The sequence below is a fragment of the Anoplophora glabripennis genome, unplaced genomic scaffold, assembly GCF_000390285.2.
Source record: "Anoplophora glabripennis isolate ALB-LARVAE unplaced genomic scaffold, Agla_2.0 scaffold545, whole genome shotgun sequence".
Lineage (NCBI taxonomy): Eukaryota > Metazoa > Arthropoda > Insecta > Coleoptera > Cerambycidae > Anoplophora > Anoplophora glabripennis.
This window is the reverse complement of record NW_019416638.1, coordinates 94,395-115,967: the sequence shown is the minus strand read 5'-3', so window position 1 is coordinate 115,967 and position 21,573 is coordinate 94,395. Positions and strand designations below refer to the sequence as shown.

The 21,573-nt window shown below is 28.8% G+C and overlaps 1 protein-coding gene across 1 annotated transcript; it reads left to right on the top strand.

Annotated features, from left to right (window-relative positions):
* Window positions 1-5,607: 5,607 nt before the first annotated feature.
* LOC108911188 (endocuticle structural glycoprotein SgAbd-2-like) lies at window positions 5,608-20,381 on the top strand. The gene is made up of 3 exons (XM_018716055.1): window positions 5,608-5,654; window positions 11,452-11,570; window positions 20,042-20,381. The coding sequence occupies exons 1-3, from the start codon at window positions 5,643-5,645 to the stop codon at window positions 20,310-20,312; spliced, it is 402 nt and encodes a 133-aa protein (XP_018571571.1). The 5' UTR covers window positions 5,608-5,642; the 3' UTR covers window positions 20,313-20,381.
* Window positions 20,382-21,573: the final 1,192 nt, after the last annotated feature.

Here is a 21,573-nt window from a genome sequence, read left to right as displayed (position 1 = left end):
ACAGCTAATTGAGCTACGTCCCAGACAGACAGTCAGTTGAAATTTATTTTATATTTTTATTTTCAAATGTATTTTTCATTAATAAAATTGATTTACTAATTGTTTTTTTAACTGGTTATTATACGTAATTACTAGTACCTATTATTATTGACGCTTGGACTGCAAAAACAGTCGTTGAGAGCCGCATGCGGCCCACGGGCCGCGAGTTTGACATTTATGGCCTAAGTCATTCTGCTAAAGCAGATATTTCTTTGTTTACAGAACTCTCAATATTTAACTTATCAAATGAAATTTTACTATTAACTTAATAAATAACATCCTTGTTGTATTCCTCATGAATTAAAATAAAAGTTTATATAAACATAAGCCGATTCAATCTCGAGCAGGCTGAAGCGGCCGCGCTCACTGCTTCCCCCACCACCACCACCCGTACGATTTTATTGAATTTCTCGCTTGCATAAATAACTTTAAACACGTTTTAAGGTTGCCAATGAAGAAAAGTATTGTAATCTTAGACCTGGTAAGTACTCGGAATACCTAAGGTATTTTTCGAAAAATTAGCCCGGATGTCCCAGTACATTTAGTGTAAATGACGGCTATAACTACGTAACTAATTGATCAATCGATCTGTTTTTTTTTAAAGAAGCGTCTTTACAAGAACTTTTAAAACCTGCTTTAAAAAATTTGATTTGATTGAATATTCACAAAGTTATTCTAATTGTTTATAAGTACAAAAATTCGACCAATGTTTAAACAAGCGCCAGAACTCTCCTAATTGACGGATTCAAATTTTTCAAAAAAAGTTTGAAAGCTTGAGAGCCCTCCTCTATGTGATTTTCAAGTATCTAAGGGCCTTGGTTTTTGCTGTGTAAAATTTTGAAAATGTGCATATTTTTTTTTCAAAATCTGGATTGCAAAATTATTATGCAAAATCTATCGAACCGAGTTTGATGAAATTTGGTGTGATAATTCTACGTAACATGAAGTTTTCTTGAGTCAAGTATAAAGGTCCTATACCCAATTTAAATACTCCAAAAAAAATCCCTAAAAAGTATTGTTTTTAACCCCATTTTTGCGATTTTTTCGATTTTTACCATAATAATAATGATTCATTCGATTTGTAACTAGTCATATTTTGTAAAAAATTTAATTACAAACATTTTTTTCCTCTTCCATTTTCGCCTAAAATCAACTCTTGAAAATATACATGATTAAATAGGAAGAAAAATATGACATTTTCCGAATTTTTTTAACATATTGTGCCGCCAAGAGTTAAGCCCACGTTTTTTTTATGCGCATAGAAAAATTTTCATTTCTAGTGATAGGTATTTGAAAACCAAAAAGCCAAAAATCTCCGTGGATATACGATTCACCCAAACCAAAACAGATACCGTCTAGTCTACTGGGACAACATAATAAAAGAAAGTAAAACTACCAAACTACAAAAATTGGGGTGTACCTTAGAAAAAAAAAATTGTGTTCCATTAATTATTAAAAAATGTTTTTTTTGTTGTCCATGGACATGCAAGAAAAGGATTTTTATTTATTCTTAAGCAATTAAAATTACACCAGTCATCTTTTGAATTTTTTCGCTTAGATTAACTGTTTTTGATAAAACATATAAATATACAATGCATAACGTTTGCAATGTTCTGTTGGAATGTCAATATATTCTCAGTCAGAAATTTTTAATCCTATATAAATAATGATAGATTTTTAGGATTTATGTTACCAAAAGATGACAATTTTGTACTTAAAAAGATCAGTATAAAATGTCACTTGGTAGGGAGTTCTAGTATAATGAATTTGTCTCTTTTGAAACAAAAAGTAAGTAAAAATAAATCTATCTTTGAGTACATAAGATGCCGGAAAACTTTCAGCGAACAATTCACATTAATCTAGTCATATTGTCAACAGTTGTGACTTTGTTGTCTCAAAATTGTATTTCTCCTAATAGTTTTGTGTTTTATAAATAAATTAGTTCCATTAATAATTATTAATACCATTTATATGGAGGACACTTGAAAAAACAATCCTAAGTATAATGTAGAAATAATAAAATTTATCTATCGTGGCTATTTTTGTGTTCGTCTTTGTAAAGGATGATGGTACAACAAGAATACAAGATATTTCTTTGAAATATTACAATAATATATCAGGTACGTGTTCTTGAATTAATAATACGAGTATTTGGACATATCAATATTTATTTTAGGTAATTATTTATTACTAGCTGTTTGGGTATGTAGTTCATAGAACTGTTGTTTCCCTCAATATCATCAAGAATCTTGTTTTTGAAGTTAGATATTTTTGTATACTCAGATTTGAGATACCGAGGAACAGTGTCTCACTTCATTTGATACGATGTTAAAAAAATTGTTTGAATTTATTTGTTTAAAGTCCTGTGTCATTTTAAAATTTGAAATCTTTCCTAATTTTATCTTACTTACCTACTTGGGATTTTTACTATATTTGGTAATTATAACAAATTGTAAAGAATATATTTTATTTGTGCATTTTTGTATAACATACAAAATAAATATATATAATCTATACATATTATGTATATTTGTATACATCGAATTACATTATTACATAGGTAGATATGTAAATAAAAATGTTATTTGTTATGTCTGATTATATTAAATAGCAAAGGATGTTCAAATTTGAGTTTCTGTCCTAGAATGGTTTTAGTCAGTTGTTAAGTGACATGTCGGTTAATAAATATGCAGAGTATACGATTGAAGAAGCGTCTTTATTGTTAAAAATTATTTTAAATTTGGTGACAGTTATGCAGAAGTTGGAAGAAATATCGTGTAAAATATGGAAACACTAATTGTCTCAGAAATAGCACCATTCGAAATATTGTGCATAAATTTGAAGAAACTGGTTCAATTCAAGAAAAAAGAGGTAAAATTTACAGTCGTAGTGGTCGTTCACAAGAAAATACTGCAGCTGTCAATGATAGTGTTACTGCAGAACCAAACACATCAATTCGTCATCATACATAGCAATTATATATTAAGCAAACCACTTTATTCAATATTTTGTATAAAGATTTTCACTTAAAGGCTTACAAAATACAGTTAACACAAGAATTATTGCCAACTGATCATGGATTATGCAGTACAATAATTAATTGGGCTCTTGCAGTGAAAGAACAAAATAATGATTTTTTTGTAACAAAATCGTCTTTAGTATTGAAGCTCCTTTTCAAATTGGTGGATATGTAAGCAATCAAAATTGTTGTATCTGCGGTGAAGATAACCCACGTTTAATATTGGAACAACCAATGCATCCACAAAAAGTAACTGTTTGGTGTGGTTTTTGGTATGATGGAATGATTGGTTCATCCTTCTTCGAAAATGAAGCTGGGTAACGTTGTTACTGTGAATGGTGCTGCTCGATATCGAGTGTATTAATGTGGTTTCAACAGGACGGTGCACATGTCATATAGCAATGGAAACAATTGGTCTTTGGAAACAGAAATTTTGGTAAGAAGATATATTAATTGGCCACCAAATTCACCATGTTTTTTTTTTTTTTGATGAGCTGACAGAGTTGAGTTGAGAGTTTATGTTGACAATTCTCAAATCATTCAACATAATATATAAAAGAAAACATAATTAAGCGAATATTTTGCTAAAAGATTGAAAGCTTGTTGTAAAAATCGTTAATATATTTTTAATCAAAATAACATTTTTAATCCCATAATACTGTAGTAAAATTCGTCAATTAAATCAGATAAACCTACAAATTTACAAATAAAATAATATTCATGCTGAAACAATAATATACAAATTAAATATAAAATATAAATAGAAAATATGTACAAATATAAATGTAAGAAGAAGAAGAACCATATAAATAAAAATCGTTAATGTTAAGATAAAATTTTTTTTAATTCATGTGTCTTAAAAACAAATTGTTTGGTATTTTGTGTTTATTGAAATTACACACGCACACGTACCCGGGCACATACACACAAACATACTGTTCTGTTCAAGGCAAAATGATGTACAAAATCCGACTTGACAACCTCCTCGTGGTGCACATCGGGTTACTCTAATGTCAGGGGTAATTGTCATTATTCTTTATTTGTGAGAGTATTCCACAGATTTCTATTAAATATATGCCAATCATTATTAAACAAGCTACATTATATATATCAAACAAATTATGTTTGTTACATTATATGTCAAAAAAATTATATTTGAGAGTAAATCAATTTGTCATTATTTGACCCTTTTGTAAGTCCTACCGCCTTCAGATGGGCATTTAGAGCTTCGTGGCCATGAAGAAATTTCACTGAAAGACCAATTTCCATAAGCTGTGTGCGGGGTCCTTTGAACACCCTCTATATGTTAAGTATAGGTGTCTAAAAGTATATATACATTTTCAGAATATCGAGGAATACTTACATATTTTTCTCTGCAATAGAAATCACGCTTGATTTAAACATATTACACTTAATAAATTTTTGAACAATATTGTGAGAAAAAGTAATGAAAGCAATCTGTGTTACAATATTAATTGTTTCAAGTTGCATTTAATTCATAATGGTTTTTGTTAATTTAATTATGTAAGAAGTCTCTAAAGATATTAAAACATTATTAATCGCTTTATATTCAAAATATTGCCTAACATCACTTAACAGTTCATTGGCAGTGGCAATCAATGACTCTCTATTATTATTGAATATTATATTATTATCTTACACTCGTCTCTTAAGTAGTGATAAATGTGACGACTATTTGAACCATTGTATGAGGATTAACCTTAAGCAACAAATCAGTTTACATAATACCATAATGTAACGGCTATTATTCATTTTATTTTTTAAGTGGGGATGGATAAATCTCCATAATGTTTTTTTTTTTAAATATTATTAGTACTAGAGAACAGCTATACACAAGAAAGACAAATTAAAAATTTCTCTTTCTCTTCGAAGGTTATATTTTACATCATGTGAACTGAAATGTTTTGATAATTTAAGGGAGAATGACTCAATAGGAAAGTGATTGCCGAACATAAAAAATCTAGATATGGACAATGATATAAGTATATGTATATTAATTAAACGTTATTATGCAAAAAAATGTATGACTTCCAAAATGTATTAATAAAATATGAAAATATAATAAAAGTTTCCATTTCTCTTTTTTTCTGTTGACACCGTTTTTGTTATGGAATCATCTTTTTAAAAACATACAATTTTCTTTAGATATATACACTTGACTTAAAGTTTTGAAACATTTAAAGTAATGTTTCCAAATCATTGAGAGTATCTAAGAAAGAACCTGTACTGCTTCTTACATCGTAAAAATATTTTACGTGAAGCTGCATATTTTAAATCGTATCGATGTGGTAGTCACAAAAGATTCTGAAGGCCGTGCAAGATGGATAACAATTATAAGAAAAGAAATTGGGTAAATATGACTTATGACCTTAAAGATGAGAGAGGGAGGAAAATTTGTTATTGACGAAGAAGATTCATAATACAGAAGTTCCTTTAGTCCTCAGGTTTGGGAGTGGGGAATATTTGTAAATAGTCTAAAAGGTATAAATATTAGGATAACAATCGAAACAATCATACAGTTCTTGGTTTTTACTTGTGTGAGGATAACTTAAATATTATAACAATGAAAGTTGCTGTAAGTATATGATTACCTCATCACCACAACTGACAATGAGTTTATGAGGTATTGTTTATAAAAATTCACGTAATAAATTTATGGTTGAAGAATTTCACAGCTTTTCAAATTTCGATTAACATTTGATATTATACATATTTAGATCTTATTTAAGATAAGGTAATGGGGTGTTAAAAATTATTATTAGTTATTATTTCTGTACTTTTTATTTTATTTTAGAAAAGAACTACATACTCAATTATATTTAAAAAAATTATTAAATTAACATTGTTTCAATTGCGTGTCTTGTGTACTTCTTTCATATTAATAATTTTTTAAAAAGTTAAAAAAAATTGAACCTTTTATATGCGACTACTAAATGTAAGTTATTTATTTTTTAATCAACAATGGAATTCTATTATCTTCGAGATTTGTTTTTCTGTTTTTCTGAAAAATGTTCATAATATATTTTTCCCAGTAGTTTTTCTTTCAAAATAAGGTTTTTTAACACATATCCTACTATGAATATTCTAATTTACAACTGCACTTTCATTATATTATAATTATTAACTTTAAAATCAGTTGTAATAAACGGAAACAGTTAAATTGATATGTTTAAAGAAAATTGTTCTATATACATTATGTTCTGGTTAAGACTGTAAAACCTTCATAAGTTTTTTCTTAGGCGGCCCCGTATTTGAGGGCTTTAAGTGACTCTGTTCTAAAAAATACTTAATTAGTTCCATATTTTGAAAAAATACAACTACAGAAACTAGAACTATTATAAAGTTTTCAGTTTCCTGAACAAAATTTTATTTAAATAGTAGTGTAGTTGTAGATTGGAATGTCCATAGTATAAATATCAATTAAAAATTTTATCAGCAAAAACTACTTAAGCAATATCTGACACTTTTTTAAATTTTTGAAGTCAGAGAAACTTACAGATTTCAAAAATATAAAAAATGCAAGATGTTATATAAAAAATTGACACGTTTAATTGTTTTTTTCCAAAAATACATTTTTAAATTCTAACCCAGTAAACTTTTATAACAAGCTTTCTTTCCCAAGGTTAAAAATAAAAAAGATGGATGTGATAATTATCGGTGCAAAATTTATTATAGGGATTTTGAAAAACGTTTTCTTAACCAAATATGCAAAATATTCACAATTTATTAAAGCTGTTTGAACAAAGTTTGATAAAAAATACGTACCTACATTTCGTGACTAACATATTTATAAAGAAACTGATATGAATGACAATAAATCATGATGTAAATGTCAAGACCAATTTGTCAATTATATAATTTTTCGTTTCTATTGCTATCTTTTTAACAATTTTTAACTCGTTCTCTACATGCATATTTTACGTCAAAGTAGAATAAGTGTACTTGTTTTGCTGATTAATAACTGAAATACCTCAATGATTTTAAATACGATAAACGTTACCAAATATTCAATGACAAGTAGGTACAAGTACTACATTCATGTACACGCTTGGAACTTACAATAAATAAGCAAACAAATCTTACCTACATTATTAACTGTCTTAGAGTTTAGAAAACTCTCTTAATTTTTCCACTCCCCTCGTCTTGGCTACATTCGCTCGTGTAGAATAGTATTTATTTTTTAAGTAATTATTGAAATTCTGTGATATTATATCCTACAGCTTTAGGATTGCCTTTATGTTTGTAATTTATAAACAATCGAGAACAAAATAGTTGAGAAATTTTTATCAACAGTAGTATTTGTTTTAAAGGCAGTGAGGGAATTTTATGGCAATATCATATGTATGCTGTAACAGAAGCTTCTTGAATTTGATATAAAAAAAATTATAAAAAAAATTATAAACAAAAAAAAACAGAAAGAAGAATAAGTATTAAGAATTATACAGAAAATATTATTTTACAATACATAAATGGTTTCTAAATAAATTGTGTTATGTTTATTTAACTGTCTAATTCACCACACTATAAGAGACTTAAATAAGAAACCAATATTTTTTATATTTATACTTATAATAAAAATGCCTTTAATAAAGCGTCATTCTACATCTTGTGTTATTTAAATTATACTTTAGAATTTTTCATTATTAAACATTTAGGTATATTGAAATACACTTTAAAGTAGATAAATATATAATTATTTGCTAGACAGGGTGGTTACTTATAGGGTATACACCATTAGTCTCTTGGTTTTTCTTTTTTATTATTGAAAAGACGATATTGAAAAGTTGAAACATCATCCTAGTTCTTTCTGTTCATAATCAACTTTTGGTTTCCTTGAGGACGCCATTAGATAAAGCATTAAATTTTCAGTTCAACGATGTGTAATACTTGGGTGAACAGATTTTATTAAATGCTAAAAAAAAGCCAATATTATAATTTATTCAATTTTATCGTTTATCATGAAAAAATAAACGAAAATTTTGACATTTCTATTTAAAAGTAAACAAGCTATCTTTTGCTGCTATAAATAAATGCTCAAGTGTTTTTAGTATTTGTTTTTAATAATAATAAGTGAAAAGACTGATATGTTTACATGCAATATAAGAAATTCTTTATAACTTTATGAAAAAATGGATAGGAATATTTTCCAATGTTTATACAGGCGATTACAAGAATATGGTACTTTAAAAAATGTTTATCGCTGAGTACGTAATTTAATAATATACTTAATAATAATCTTCAAAAAGCAATGTGGAACATTATAAATGATCTTAAAATTGAACCTAGACCCACTTTTTCTATTGTTAAAGCAGAAGAATTTAAAAACTTATTTGTCGATATAGCCGATAAAACCTTAATTAATTTACGTAATCTGCAATTTACGTAATACCTACATAGTAGTGATAGATAAAATAAATTTCAATTTATGGTGGTAACACCCTGGGAAGTAGCCAATATCATTATGACTTTTAAAAATTAAAAATGTGAAGATGTTTATAACCTAAATACGCAAATAGTGAAAAGTAAAATAAATTCAGTACTAATCCCAATTACCAACTTAATTAAGTATCAAGTCGAGTATTTGATCCTTTCAATTTTAAACGCATATCCATAATTCCATATTTTGTAAAAATTTATGAGTACATATATTGAAAATACAAATTACCAATTATTTTGATACCCATGGTATTGTGAATTCAAATCAGTATGGTTTTCACAATGGCTACTCTACCACATAAACAAACTTGTTTCATATATTAATGAAGGATTTGAAAATGGTGAATATATAGCTACACAGTTCTTAGACTTGACAAAAGCATTTGGTTGTGTGTCTCATAATATCCTTGTTAAAAAACTACAATTTTATGGGTTTACCGAGAACAGTATACAAATGTTGAGTTCCTACTTGACAGATAGGCAGCAATTAGTGAGTTACAATAATGTAAAATCCGACTTGAAAACTGTTAGGGATCAATACTGGGGCCCAAAATATTTTTAACCTATATTAATGACCTATTTAACTCGTTGGATAATAATGTTTTGGGATTTTTGTTTGCTGCTGACACATGTCTGTCAGTAAGAAGTAAAATACTTTTAGGTTTAATTGATACAATCCTTCAGATGTTAATGAATGGTTTACCGCTAATAAGCTTGCTTAACTATATCTAAGTTCGAGACTATGATATTTTCATTGCGAGAGATTGAGTGTGAGGCTAACTCTGAGGCTGTTACATTCTTGGGAGTTTATATGGATTCTAAATTAATTTGGAAACATCATACTAATTATATTTGCAAAAAAATGTTGAAGAACATGTACAGTGCCGGCCCTTTGAAAGTGAACGACTCTTATAAGCAAATTGTCTATAATTGGCCTTTGTGAAGCTGACTTGAAAATGTGAGGTTCAAATCGGCTGTCATTATATCACATTTAATGTATGTCTATCATACTAGTTCTAGTGAGCATTGCATTTTTATTTAAGTTTAAATATGCTGTTCTTGCATACATGCAGATCATCCGCAATGACCAACCATTCTGAAGTAAAGTTATAGCTCTCACTTTCTCTGGTTCCTTTAAACGCGGCATCTTAAATTACCAAGCAAATTACTAATGACAGTGACATATAAAAACTTCATAACCTCATAATAAGAAAAGTAGACCACATCACATTAGAAAAATAAATCGTTCACTTTCAAAGGGCCGGCAGTGTACTTACTTCGTAGTCTTCAAGTAAGGTCTCAGTCAACATTCTAGCGACAGCATATTATAGTTGTATTCATTCTCACATATTGTATGCACTTATTGTGTGGGGTTATGTTACTTCTGCCAAAGTTTACAGAATAAATATTCTGTAAACTTTGCTTCTGCCATGGATGTGTTCGCGCAGCAGAGAAAAGCAATTAGGATTATCTCAAGCCTTATAGAGATGACTGCCAAAAATCAATTTTATTGAATTAAATATTCTAATGGTTCCATCAATGTACATACTGCAATGTTTGCTATACATTAAACATAACTTAAATATTTTCCAGACTAGGAGTGAAGTTTACACTCATAATGTTAGATCTAAGGATAACATTTCAGTAAATTTTTTGAGATTGAGTAAAACTAGAAGTGGAAAGGGTTACATTGGTGTATGTACATCTTTTTAATGTAAGCCCATTGCATGTGAGAAATCTGAATTATATACAATTTAAAAGCAAAATGAAAAATTATCTTTTACAAAATGCGTTTTATAACATTGAACAGTTTTGAACAAGTGATTTTAGGCATATTTAATTTATTGTTCTTTTTTAATTGTGTTACTTTTATATTACTTTTGTATTCTAATTTATGTAATTTTGATCTCATTTTAAACCATTTAAGTACTTGTATTATTGTACGGTCTGTATACTATTATGTTCTGTCTCATGCACTCTTACATGTTTTTTCAATAATTATTTTATATTAATATGATGTACTTAGTGGAATAATTTTCTGGTTTTGACGTGTATAAACACTTTGTGTAATAACACTAATATTTATAAATAAATAAATATAAATGCAATAGATGGAACATATCGTCTTTTATATACATACCGATTTTCATTACTCTACTTTCAAGAATAAAAAAGATATGGAAGAAATAAGAAAAGACAACCCTGTATATCTTTTAGTTCAGGATATACTAATGGTGTACACCTTAACCTTAACCACATTGTATACATTGCGTCTCTTCATCTGACATTTGATGATCAACTATTATTATTTGACGATTAATTCTGTGTATATTTTATGATTCCAATCAATGTTAAAAACATTGAAATTTAAATATTAATTTCAAATTTTCAGCAAGCGGACAATTTAAAATTATGAAAGGTTAGGTTAAAATTAATATTTAAAACAACATTCTGGCTACGTGTTAATAAAGTTAATTGCTGCAAGGCAAGAACATTTTAATTTTAAGTGATGACGTTGTTTTGAACAAGAGGGTACTATCAAACAATTTGTTTATATGTCGTGTATGTTTAGGCCATTTCAGGATGATTAAGTAAATTAAGAATTTTGTTCTTCAAGATATAATGGATTAAGGTTAACGGCCTGTGTACCTCATGCATATAATTCCCCCTATATGCTAATGACATAATGAATTGATTAATTTAAAGGCCAAAAGTGAAAATATAAAACTAAATTTATATTTCTTAAATTTAATGATATATCTGATTAATTATTCAATTAAATGGGCTTACTAAAAAAAACGTCAGTTCCACTATTTTGTGTCAGAAAATTTCAAAGAATACAAATTTTAATAATATCTACTCCACCTGATAACTTGATTTTGACAACAAAATCCTTCTGGAACGATCGAATTGGTAATAATTATGTTTTGATTTAGATTGTCTTCGTCTGTTTTGTTGGGATTGTGTATGCTGCTCCTCAAGGACCAGTCACAGAACCCATTCCAATATTAAGACAAGAGCAGCAGGTGAACCCTGATGGTTCCTACCAATACAGGTAAACTATGTCAAAATAATTATGTTTAAATTTGAATACATTGCATCTTACTGAAATGTATTCAAAGTTATACATGTGTCTACGTAAAAGACCATGTTTTTATATAATTACTAAGTGACCCAGAAAATTGAGCATTCAGTAATTATTTTAATAACTTTTTGATTTTGATATNTCAGGTCACAGTATGAATTATGACGAAATTTTAGTATTAGATTCAGAAAACAACCACAAAAAAAGAAAATTTTTAGAGATGTGTCATATTGCAAGGGAAGTTAATCCAATGAATGCAATGACTGATATCGATGGTCTCAGCGTAATTTATACTTTTTTATTAAATCAATATTTTAATAACAGGGACAATCTTTTAGGTGACACCTTGTATAGCGGTATGTAACTTTTGTTTGTTATTTTTGTTCCATAATCTAACTAATTAATTGTTTAAAAATTTTTGGTAGAGTTTCCCCGTTCTCCGCATAAGTATTAAGGGAACAAAAACTTTAATATTTTTTCACTTTTTTCCTCCTTATCTGATATTCGTACCTAAAAGACAGGCGACTTGTTCATTTTGTTTGATTTCGGCTCTAGTCTGCATTAGTAATGAATTTTAAAAATTTTTGATTTGTACAATTTTCTGTTTTTAACCTGTGATGTTTTTAATTATTTGTATTAACGACCTATGTCCGCGGTATGTGTATCATGTTGGCTAACTTCTATGTAATTCTCGCATAGTAAGTAATTTTTTAATTGACTAATTTTAAGAAAACTTCAACTTGTATTTTATTGTAGTTTTTTCCTGATGAAGAAACAAAATATAGTTTCGAAAGCTTGAAAATTTAAAAGAGTGTAACTTTTTTTATCGTTGGCTGCATGAAGAAATTTGGTTTTTAACTTAGACAGCCGTCTAATTTTTGGCTTTATATATATTCAGGAAGTTGTAAGTAGTAGGAATTAATTAAGATTTCTTCAAACCAGTTTGTTAAACAATAAGTTGAAAATGGAAAGATTTCTTGAGCTGTTAACTCCTACTAGTTTCTATTTTCAATTCTCAATTGTTAAAATAATTTGCCCAAAATTATTACAATATAGTAAGTTTGTCACAACATTTGGAAAAAATTCTAATTCAAAAATTCTTCAAATGTGCCTTACCTACATTCAAGCTTTAAGTTGTTTCTTGACTTTATTGTGCAAATTTTTCATATGAAATCGTTCACCATTTTTTTTTTTAATTTAACACAATTAATCGACATAGTTATAACCCGTTGTCTAAAAAATAAGGTAAATTTGTTTAAAAAATAAAATATCTTTATTTATGCTTGCACATCAATTCCGTCGCCTTCAAAGTAATCCCCACCTGATACAATGCACTTATGCCAACCTTTTTTCCAACAAGTGCTTTTCCGGTATGGCCTTCAATGTTTTCGTCGATTCGGCTTTTATTTCCTCCATCGAGTCGAAACGGTGTCCACGGAGACTTTTGAGTTTAGGGATAGACAGAAGTCACTCGGTGCTAAATCAGGCGAATCGGTGGTTGCGGAACGATACAAGTTGAATTTTTGTGCGAAATGGTCATCAATCAGGACTCAAATAATATTCCTTGTTACCTAACAGTTTGGCCGATTGGAAGAAATTCATAGCTACGATAATCAAATAAAACTAGTTATTAACATGAGCTTGATTTTTGAGTGACTTTGACGTGCACGATAATCACTCGATTGATCGGTTGTTTTCGGGTCGTAAGCGTATATCCAAGTCTCATCTTCAGTATTGATGCATTTCATGACGTCTTGGTAGCCATAAATCATTGTTTCACAGATGTTAACGCTACGCTGTCTTTCCAAAAAGTTGAGCGTATTTGGAACCAAACGATATTTGGCGCGTCTAAGGCCAATCTTCTAAAATGTTATTTACTGAACCTTTTGAAAGGCCCAATAGTATCATCAAGGTCTATTATTGTTAATCGACGGTTTTGAGCACAAGATCTTTGATTTGATTAACGTGTCGTTCATTAGTTGACGTTGATGGTCGTCCAGGATGTTGTTCGTCCTTAACGCTTTCTCTGCCTGTTTAAAGTCTTTGTGCCACTTGTAAATATTTTTAACGACATCATTAAAGGCCTTCTATAACATCCTCAATGTTTCCGCGGCAGAATATTCATTCCGCAAACAAAATTTAATGCAAATTCTTTCCTTAACAAAATCAGACATAGTGAAAATCGATAAACTCACTTTCGTATGTTCACAAAAACACGAGTAGCTCTGCAGCAATTGAATATATGTTATTTATTTATTTATTTATTTATTTATTTATTTATTTATTTATTAAAAAATATTGTATCTACAGACGAACCCAATTGATACAATCGAAGTGATTTACATACAATTACTAGTGGTGACTCAAAAATACAACAAATATAAAGAAAAATTGTCAAAGAGCAATGATACAAAACAAACTAAGAATATATAAGTAACATTACAAATACACATACATAACAAAATAAAATTAGCTAAGTATATTACAAATTAAGTGCAATAACTGAACCCAAGAAGCTGTAAAAATATCAAAGGCATAAGAACAATGTTATTTATGGGATTATAAAAACCATAATTAATTCGATGGTAATTGACATGTAAAGCAGTAGTTAGTCCTGTTCCATAATTTGGGACACTTAAAGAAAATAGAGATAATAGTCCACTAGAATCTATTTTCACATTAAATAATTTGTGAGTTAATTTAATATAATTGCAAGTTCTATGTTGTGAAGATTTAAATCCGAGTAGGTTAAGCCTTTCAATATAGTCATAGTCATTTTTTATTTATATTAAGTTTAAACAACATATTATTGCAAATTTTTCGCTGTATTCTCTTTAGACGATTAATATGTACTTCATAGTAGGGACACCAAATTGTACAGCAATATTCCAATGACGATATTGATTTAAAACTCTGCATAGATATCAAGGACAGTACTATTAACCTACAAAATATAATTGTATGCTTTCATAATACCCCCCGATTTTTACATTGGTAATTCACCTTAGTTTTTTGACACAGTAGTATAAATCTAAAATAACTCCCAATCTATATAAGAAGATATAATGTTTAGGTAGAAATACAATTTTAAATATAATCAGAAGTTAAAAAATGTTAAGGGTCTTTCAGAAAATTAAAAGTTCCTAAACCAATGGTATTATCAGACCTATGAAAATTATATTGTATTTAAATTTTTTATTTTCAATTTATGTTAACTATATATGTATTATGGCTTATTTTGAATGTTAAAAATCATAATTAAAAAATGACTCATTTTTGGAATAACAATTTTTTAATCGAAATATCAAATGGAATTAAATCCACTTATCCAAATTCCAAAATACTCAGTGACGTCGAAATTCTAGGGTTATTAATGATAGTGCTCCTAGATTAATTTAAATTAAAAAAATCATAACTTGAAAATGACTCATTTTTCGTATAAAATGGGGAATTTCTTTTAGGTAGAAAATACCAACTGGAATTAAATGCCAATCCAATTTCGAAAATACGCAGTGGTGTTGAAATTCTACAGTTATCAATGATAACCTCCCTATACTATCCTCTCTAATGTCTCGTTAATGGTTGACCTATTCATAAACTGATTCAGTTAATTTTTGACCATAATTAGGTAAATCATTAATCCAAAGTTTTTTCAGTTTTATCCGTTTTAGTTATGTAAATAGGTATTATTAATATAGGTACAATAACATACTACTAGGTACTAAAATATGAATGTTAGGATCGGATTCTATTTTATACGATTAAATCGTATATTTTTCCAGTAGGAATAGACTGTAAATTAGGCACCGTGTTTTCATAGTGAGATGGAATTTTTTTTAAAATTTCGATAGTGTGTAACTAATTAGATAACTATAAACTAATGTAAATTAGATGTAACAATAGTGTTTCGTGTGATTTGTATTGAAATGTCGCAAATAGAACTTATGCGAAAAATTAGGAGTCCTTTGATATTCCTGATTTAAAAGAAAATGAAAGATACATACGAGGTTCGATAAAAAGGTAACGGGAATTGTTAATTTTCTCAGAAAGTATGTATTTAATCTTCAATTTTTATCCCATCTCCTTCAAAGTAGCCCCCCCACCCGTGATATTACACACTTAAGTCAATTTGAGAAACAGTGGTGGAACGCCTCTTTAGGCATCGTCTTGAGCACGGTTTGCGATTTTGCCTTTATCTCATCTATTGTTGAAAAACGTTGTCCTTTGAGTATCCTTTTGAGTTTGGGAAATAGGAAAAAGTCACAGGGGGCATGTCCGGAGAATAGGATGGTTGCGGCATCACAACGTTGTTGTGTTTCACTAAAAACTCTTGGATAAGCAAAGCGGCATGCGCCGGCGTGTTGTCGTGGTGCACAATCCACGAGTTGTGTTCTTGTTATTTTCTCTTGATTGAATATGTGATGAAATATTCTATTGTAGTCGAAGAAAACGGTTAGAAGGGCCTTCACATTTGAACAGATCTCGCCTCATTTTCGATGTCTTCTTGGCCTTCCTGAAAACATTTGTATCATTGATAAACTCGTGGCTTGTGAGACGGTGTCGTCGTCTAAGAGCTTCTTTAAAATTTTGAACACTTCGCTGCATTTAATTCTGTTTTTAACACAAAATATCAAACAAACTCTCTGATCTGACTTATTCGCTCACTAAACACAAACTAAGTATGGCAATACATAAAAAAATAATCAGTTCGATAGACAAGATACAACATGCGCAACTTGAAAATTCCTGTTAGTTTGTGATCAAACCTAGTATATGCTATACTTGTTTGCGAACAACATTATATGTATGTGTAAATTATTGTTCTTTGTATATTATTCTGTTGAGTAATTTCTTATTTGCTTTATTTTAAATTATACTTTTGTTAAATTCTCTTTTGCATTTACACTTGATAAAATCTAAATGTGGTTCTAATTTGCACGGATTAATACCAACCTTAGTAAATAGGTACCAAACAAATCTAATTTATGCTTTAGCAGGAAAATTGTTTGTTTATATTTATTAAATTTACATATGTACATCTTTCATCTTACTCTTATAACGATTCTGTATAAATAGGTTTGTAACTTTCAATATATATAAATAAACAATTTTCCTAATAAACCCAAAAGTTTCTTATTATTTGGGATATCTATCAAAACTTAATCGTTTCATAAATATGATTCTGGGAAAGAGCTATCTATTTGCTTTCACTTTTTAATCCATATATTTTATATACAAGGTCCAGAAATAAATACTAATATTTTAACCAAGTATTTAATTCATCAGAATTCAACTATAATCGAAAATTAGGTAGTGCTAATATTTAGTCTAATTAAAAATTTTAAGATACTTAGCTGTTCATTCTATAAAATATTCTCCTCGTTCTTTAATTCATAAGCAGCTTGTTAACGTTAATTTAATGGTTACAAACCTACCGGACAAAAGTGTAAGTAAAAGACAAAAATTACTAGTTATACAATTGTTGCTTTTGATGAGTTAAATACGTAGTTAACATTTTGGGATACCCTGTATATTAAAAACTGACGCGATAAATTTTCATGTGTAATTAATTTTTAAATATACAAAACTAATGTAATTTATAATAATTTATCACTTATATTATTAGTTGCAAAGGGAATTGTAGCAATATTCTATATATTCTATTTAGTAATCGAGATAAAGCAACCAACAATACTTCGAATAATTTTACAAGTTGAATATACTAAATATTTATATAAAAACGATTAGTATATAGACAGAAAAAAAGACACACTGACCACTTTGGTCGACATTATTAAATGATTTCCACAGACAGGTGATTATAATTTTCACTCATTTAATCTTAGTTAATTAATTGTCTACAGGCTGTTACAAATTCGCTTCTCATACAGGGATCTCGGAAACGGTAAGAGCTACGAAGTAGCTTAAATGGGGACAAAGTTGCGTAATCAGGGGACCAACAATATGCCTCTAAAAAATCAAGGCTAACATGATTAGTTTTCGAAATATTTGAAAAAACCGAAATTTTGGAAATACGTTTTTGTTTAATTTCAGCCTTGTTTGAGGAGATATTGAAAAACGAAGAACACTTTTTCAAGGCCACTTTTTGCCCTCTATCGAATGGCATAATCAATTTTTTATTTGTAACGGTTTCGTCACTCCAAGACCATCATCAACTTCATTTTTTTGAATACGACCCTGGAAATTTTATTACATTTTTTGCAAGCCTTCATGACCCCCAGTACTGTACTGCCTCATTTCTAACCAGATTCAGACGTTTTGTCTCGAAACATCCATCTTCAGTGTATTCGTTCCAAATTTATCTAAAATTTTTATTTAGATATCTTTGTTTATTGAATTATCGTACACTGTAAGTGTCGTTAGACCCTGTGAAATCCATCTAGTTATTTAAACTATTGCCACCACGCGCTACAATAGAACATTTATTATTATTAACTATTACCATCACTTGGTCATACATAACTCAATAAGTTGTTACGACAAATTAAAACAATGTTACAATTTTAATTTTATTATGACAAATTAATTCTTAAACATTCATCTGAACAACCAAAACGCCAACTGAATAGTATTATTTAAAAAATTTCAGTAAATGTTCAAAAACATTTTCGTTTTGGTATAGTTTAAAAATGAAGATCAGCATAATATTATCGGAATTTGTTATATCTGTAACTGCAACTATGAAAGAGCATGTCAGATGTATTTGTATGGATATCCTGAAAAAAATAGATCGGAATTTGTTTGAATTTTGAGCACTCGAGAAGCCTAGAAATAACTATGGACACGGGAATAAAACTCTAATAATAATGTTTTATTTTAATACGTGGTGGTAAAAGTTTGAATAACTAGATGGTATAACGACACTTACAGTGTACGATAATTCAATAAACAAAGAAATCTAAATAAAAAATTTAGATAAATTTGGAACGAATACACTGAAGATGAATTTTTCGAGACAAAACGTCTGAATCTGGTTAGGGCTGAGGCAGTACAGTATTGGGGTCATGAAGGCTTGCAAAAAATGTAATAACATTTCCAGGGTTGTACTTAAAAAAATTATGTTGGTGATGGTCCTGGAGAGACGAAACGTTACATATAAAAATTGATTATGCCATTCGATAGAGGGCAAAAAGTGGCCATGAGAAAGTGTTCTTATTTTTTCAATATCTCCTCAAACAAGGCTGAAATTAAACAAAAACAGATTTCCAAAATTTCGGTTTTTTTTTCAAATATTTCGAAAACTAATCATGTTAGCCTTGATTTTTTAAAGGCATAATGTTAGTCCCCTGATTACGCAACTTTACCCCCATTTAAGCTACTTCGTACCTCTTACCGTTTCCGAGATCCCTGTAGTGGGAAGCGAATTTGTAACAGCCTGTATAGAGTTATTTCTTTAGCACACCTAGAGATCTGACATTAAAGAGGTACTAAGTATAGATGGTGTCCCAGTAATACCTAGTTGGAAAAAATTAAATGGTGGAATCCTTGTTCAATTTTGGGGAAAAAGTTCTCATGAACTTCTTTCGATATAAAAAAAATACTAATATGTCTGAACATATTTAACGCGGATTAGTGTATTGCAAATATGTCAAACAGTGGTGATATCGACTAAGAACCCCATAATTTAGGTGCTACTGAGTATTACTAACTTCGTTTGATTCGCAGTTGTATTTTAAAGTATTCATTTTATTTTCGTGACATTATTTTATTATTTTTTAAATATAAAATACGTTTGCCACACAATTCAAAACCTTGAAAATAACTAACATTGTTCTTTATTTTTGCCGCAAATACAGTAATTTTTTGAAATTAAAAAAAAATCATTTGATAAAAATGTAAAAGTTTATAAGGGGGACTGTAAGGAACAAATTTCTCGCCACTAACTTTTTTTAATTTTAAATGATCACGTTCAAAATTGCATTTGCAGGAAAAAATTCCTATAATTCTTTTGGGCGAAATGAATGGTTTTAGAATTATTTTCGATATATTCAACTGCTAGGTTATTTTAGGTTAAAAAAATGATAACTCGCAAATGATCCGTTTTACGAATAAAACGAGAGAGATAATTTTTCATTGAAATATAGATGCAAATCAAGTCAACATATCGAATTTTCAAAATTGATGTTGAAATTTTAGGGATCTTAAAAACGGTATTTTCTCCGCCATTGGTTTATATGATTATACAATACAAATTCGGTGAATTTTTACCTTTATTCAATTAAGTCGCCATTCTAAGTTTCATTATTTTACATCAAACATCTATAGATACACTTTATTATTGGAGTGTACTTACTGATAAATTATCTACAAAAACACACCTAATAGATTTCATGTGAAGGATTTTGTACAGTTGTTTTGGAAGCGTAATGTGATGCATTTTTGTTATAAAAATATTCATAATAAATAATTTGTTGTTTCAGCTATGAAACGGGAAATGGAATTTCCGCCGAAGAACAAGGGTTTCTGAAAAATGCAGGACAACCTGAAGTAGAAGCTCAAGTTGCTCAAGGTCGTTTTAGTTACACATCACCAGAAGGGCAAGCTATCGAATTATCCTATATCGCTGATGAAAATGGATTTCAACCACAAGGAGCTCATTTACCAACTCCACCACCAATTCCAGCAGCAATTCTGCGTGCTTTAGAATTTTTAGCTACTCTTCCTCAGTCACAGGAAGATCAAAAGCGGTAGAAAATATAAAATAAATTTTCATATTAAAATGACTGTTATTTATATTTACTGTACAATACTTAAATTTTTTATGTGCCAAAAAATAATAAAAACAACTTCTTAAACTTTCTAAATTTATTAGTGCAGAACGCTAAAAATAAAATGTATACGTTCATTCGTAGATTCAAAAAAATTTGACTCAAAAAGATGTGAAAAGTGATTTACTGTATATTCTTTATAAAGTTAGAATTTAATTTATACAATTTTGTTTTCCCATTATATAGCATGTAATAGTTACGATGTGACAAATTCTCTTAAGGGCTCTATGGTTCTGTAAATATTGAAGTGAATCACAGATTTTGATCATTTATGAAGAACTAAAGATATACTTTAAATCTTTAAGAGCAATTTCCTAATAGTCTGAATTAATCTAAGCTAAGAGTTTTTTTTTGTAGAATGAACAGTTCACAAATTTAAAAAATCTGATCATATTAGGCGCTTGTCAGCAGTAAATAAATCTCAGATAATTCAGATTTACTTCTAATTTCTCAACAACTGTATATTATAATATGAATGCTGAAACTATCTGTTTGATTACTGATTATTTAAATAAGCATAATATTTTGTGCAAAACTCATTCCAAGCTCCGTTGCCGTTAGTGCTTTTTGAGTAAATGATCAAAAACTTATATTTCCCTTTTTGGAATTGCATTAAAAATTTTTTTCTTTTTTTCAACTCTTACAACCTGTAGAAAACATATTTTTAAAAAACTATAATAAAAATTACGTCAGCTTTCGCTAATAAATCTGATATTAGTACTACAAAATAAAATAATACTATAATATAATGTGTTTAAATAAATACTTGACCCATTCTGTAATTTTGTACAGTATTCGGAAGATGGTTCAAATAAAATCTCATTTCTCTCATCCACTATAAAATTATGTTTTCTATTTAAAATTCTATTTTTAGTCTTAAATAAGCCAAATAGCACAAATACCTACGTCCTGCAGACATTTAAACAATGTCTTAATCGATCAATCAAATCAAATCATTCACAACCTTCCTAACACATTCAGATAAATATAACGTAAACAGCAGAAAAAAGTAAGTTTTACGAACATTCATTATATATCTAAAAACTGGGCAGCAAAGAACTCATCAAAATTGTAAAACGATTTTTTTCTAAGATATTTTCTAATTTTGGCCTTAAAACAGTCTGAATTTATTGAATGAATCAGAGATGGAAGTCTATTAAAGAATTTAATGCCAAAATAATTTA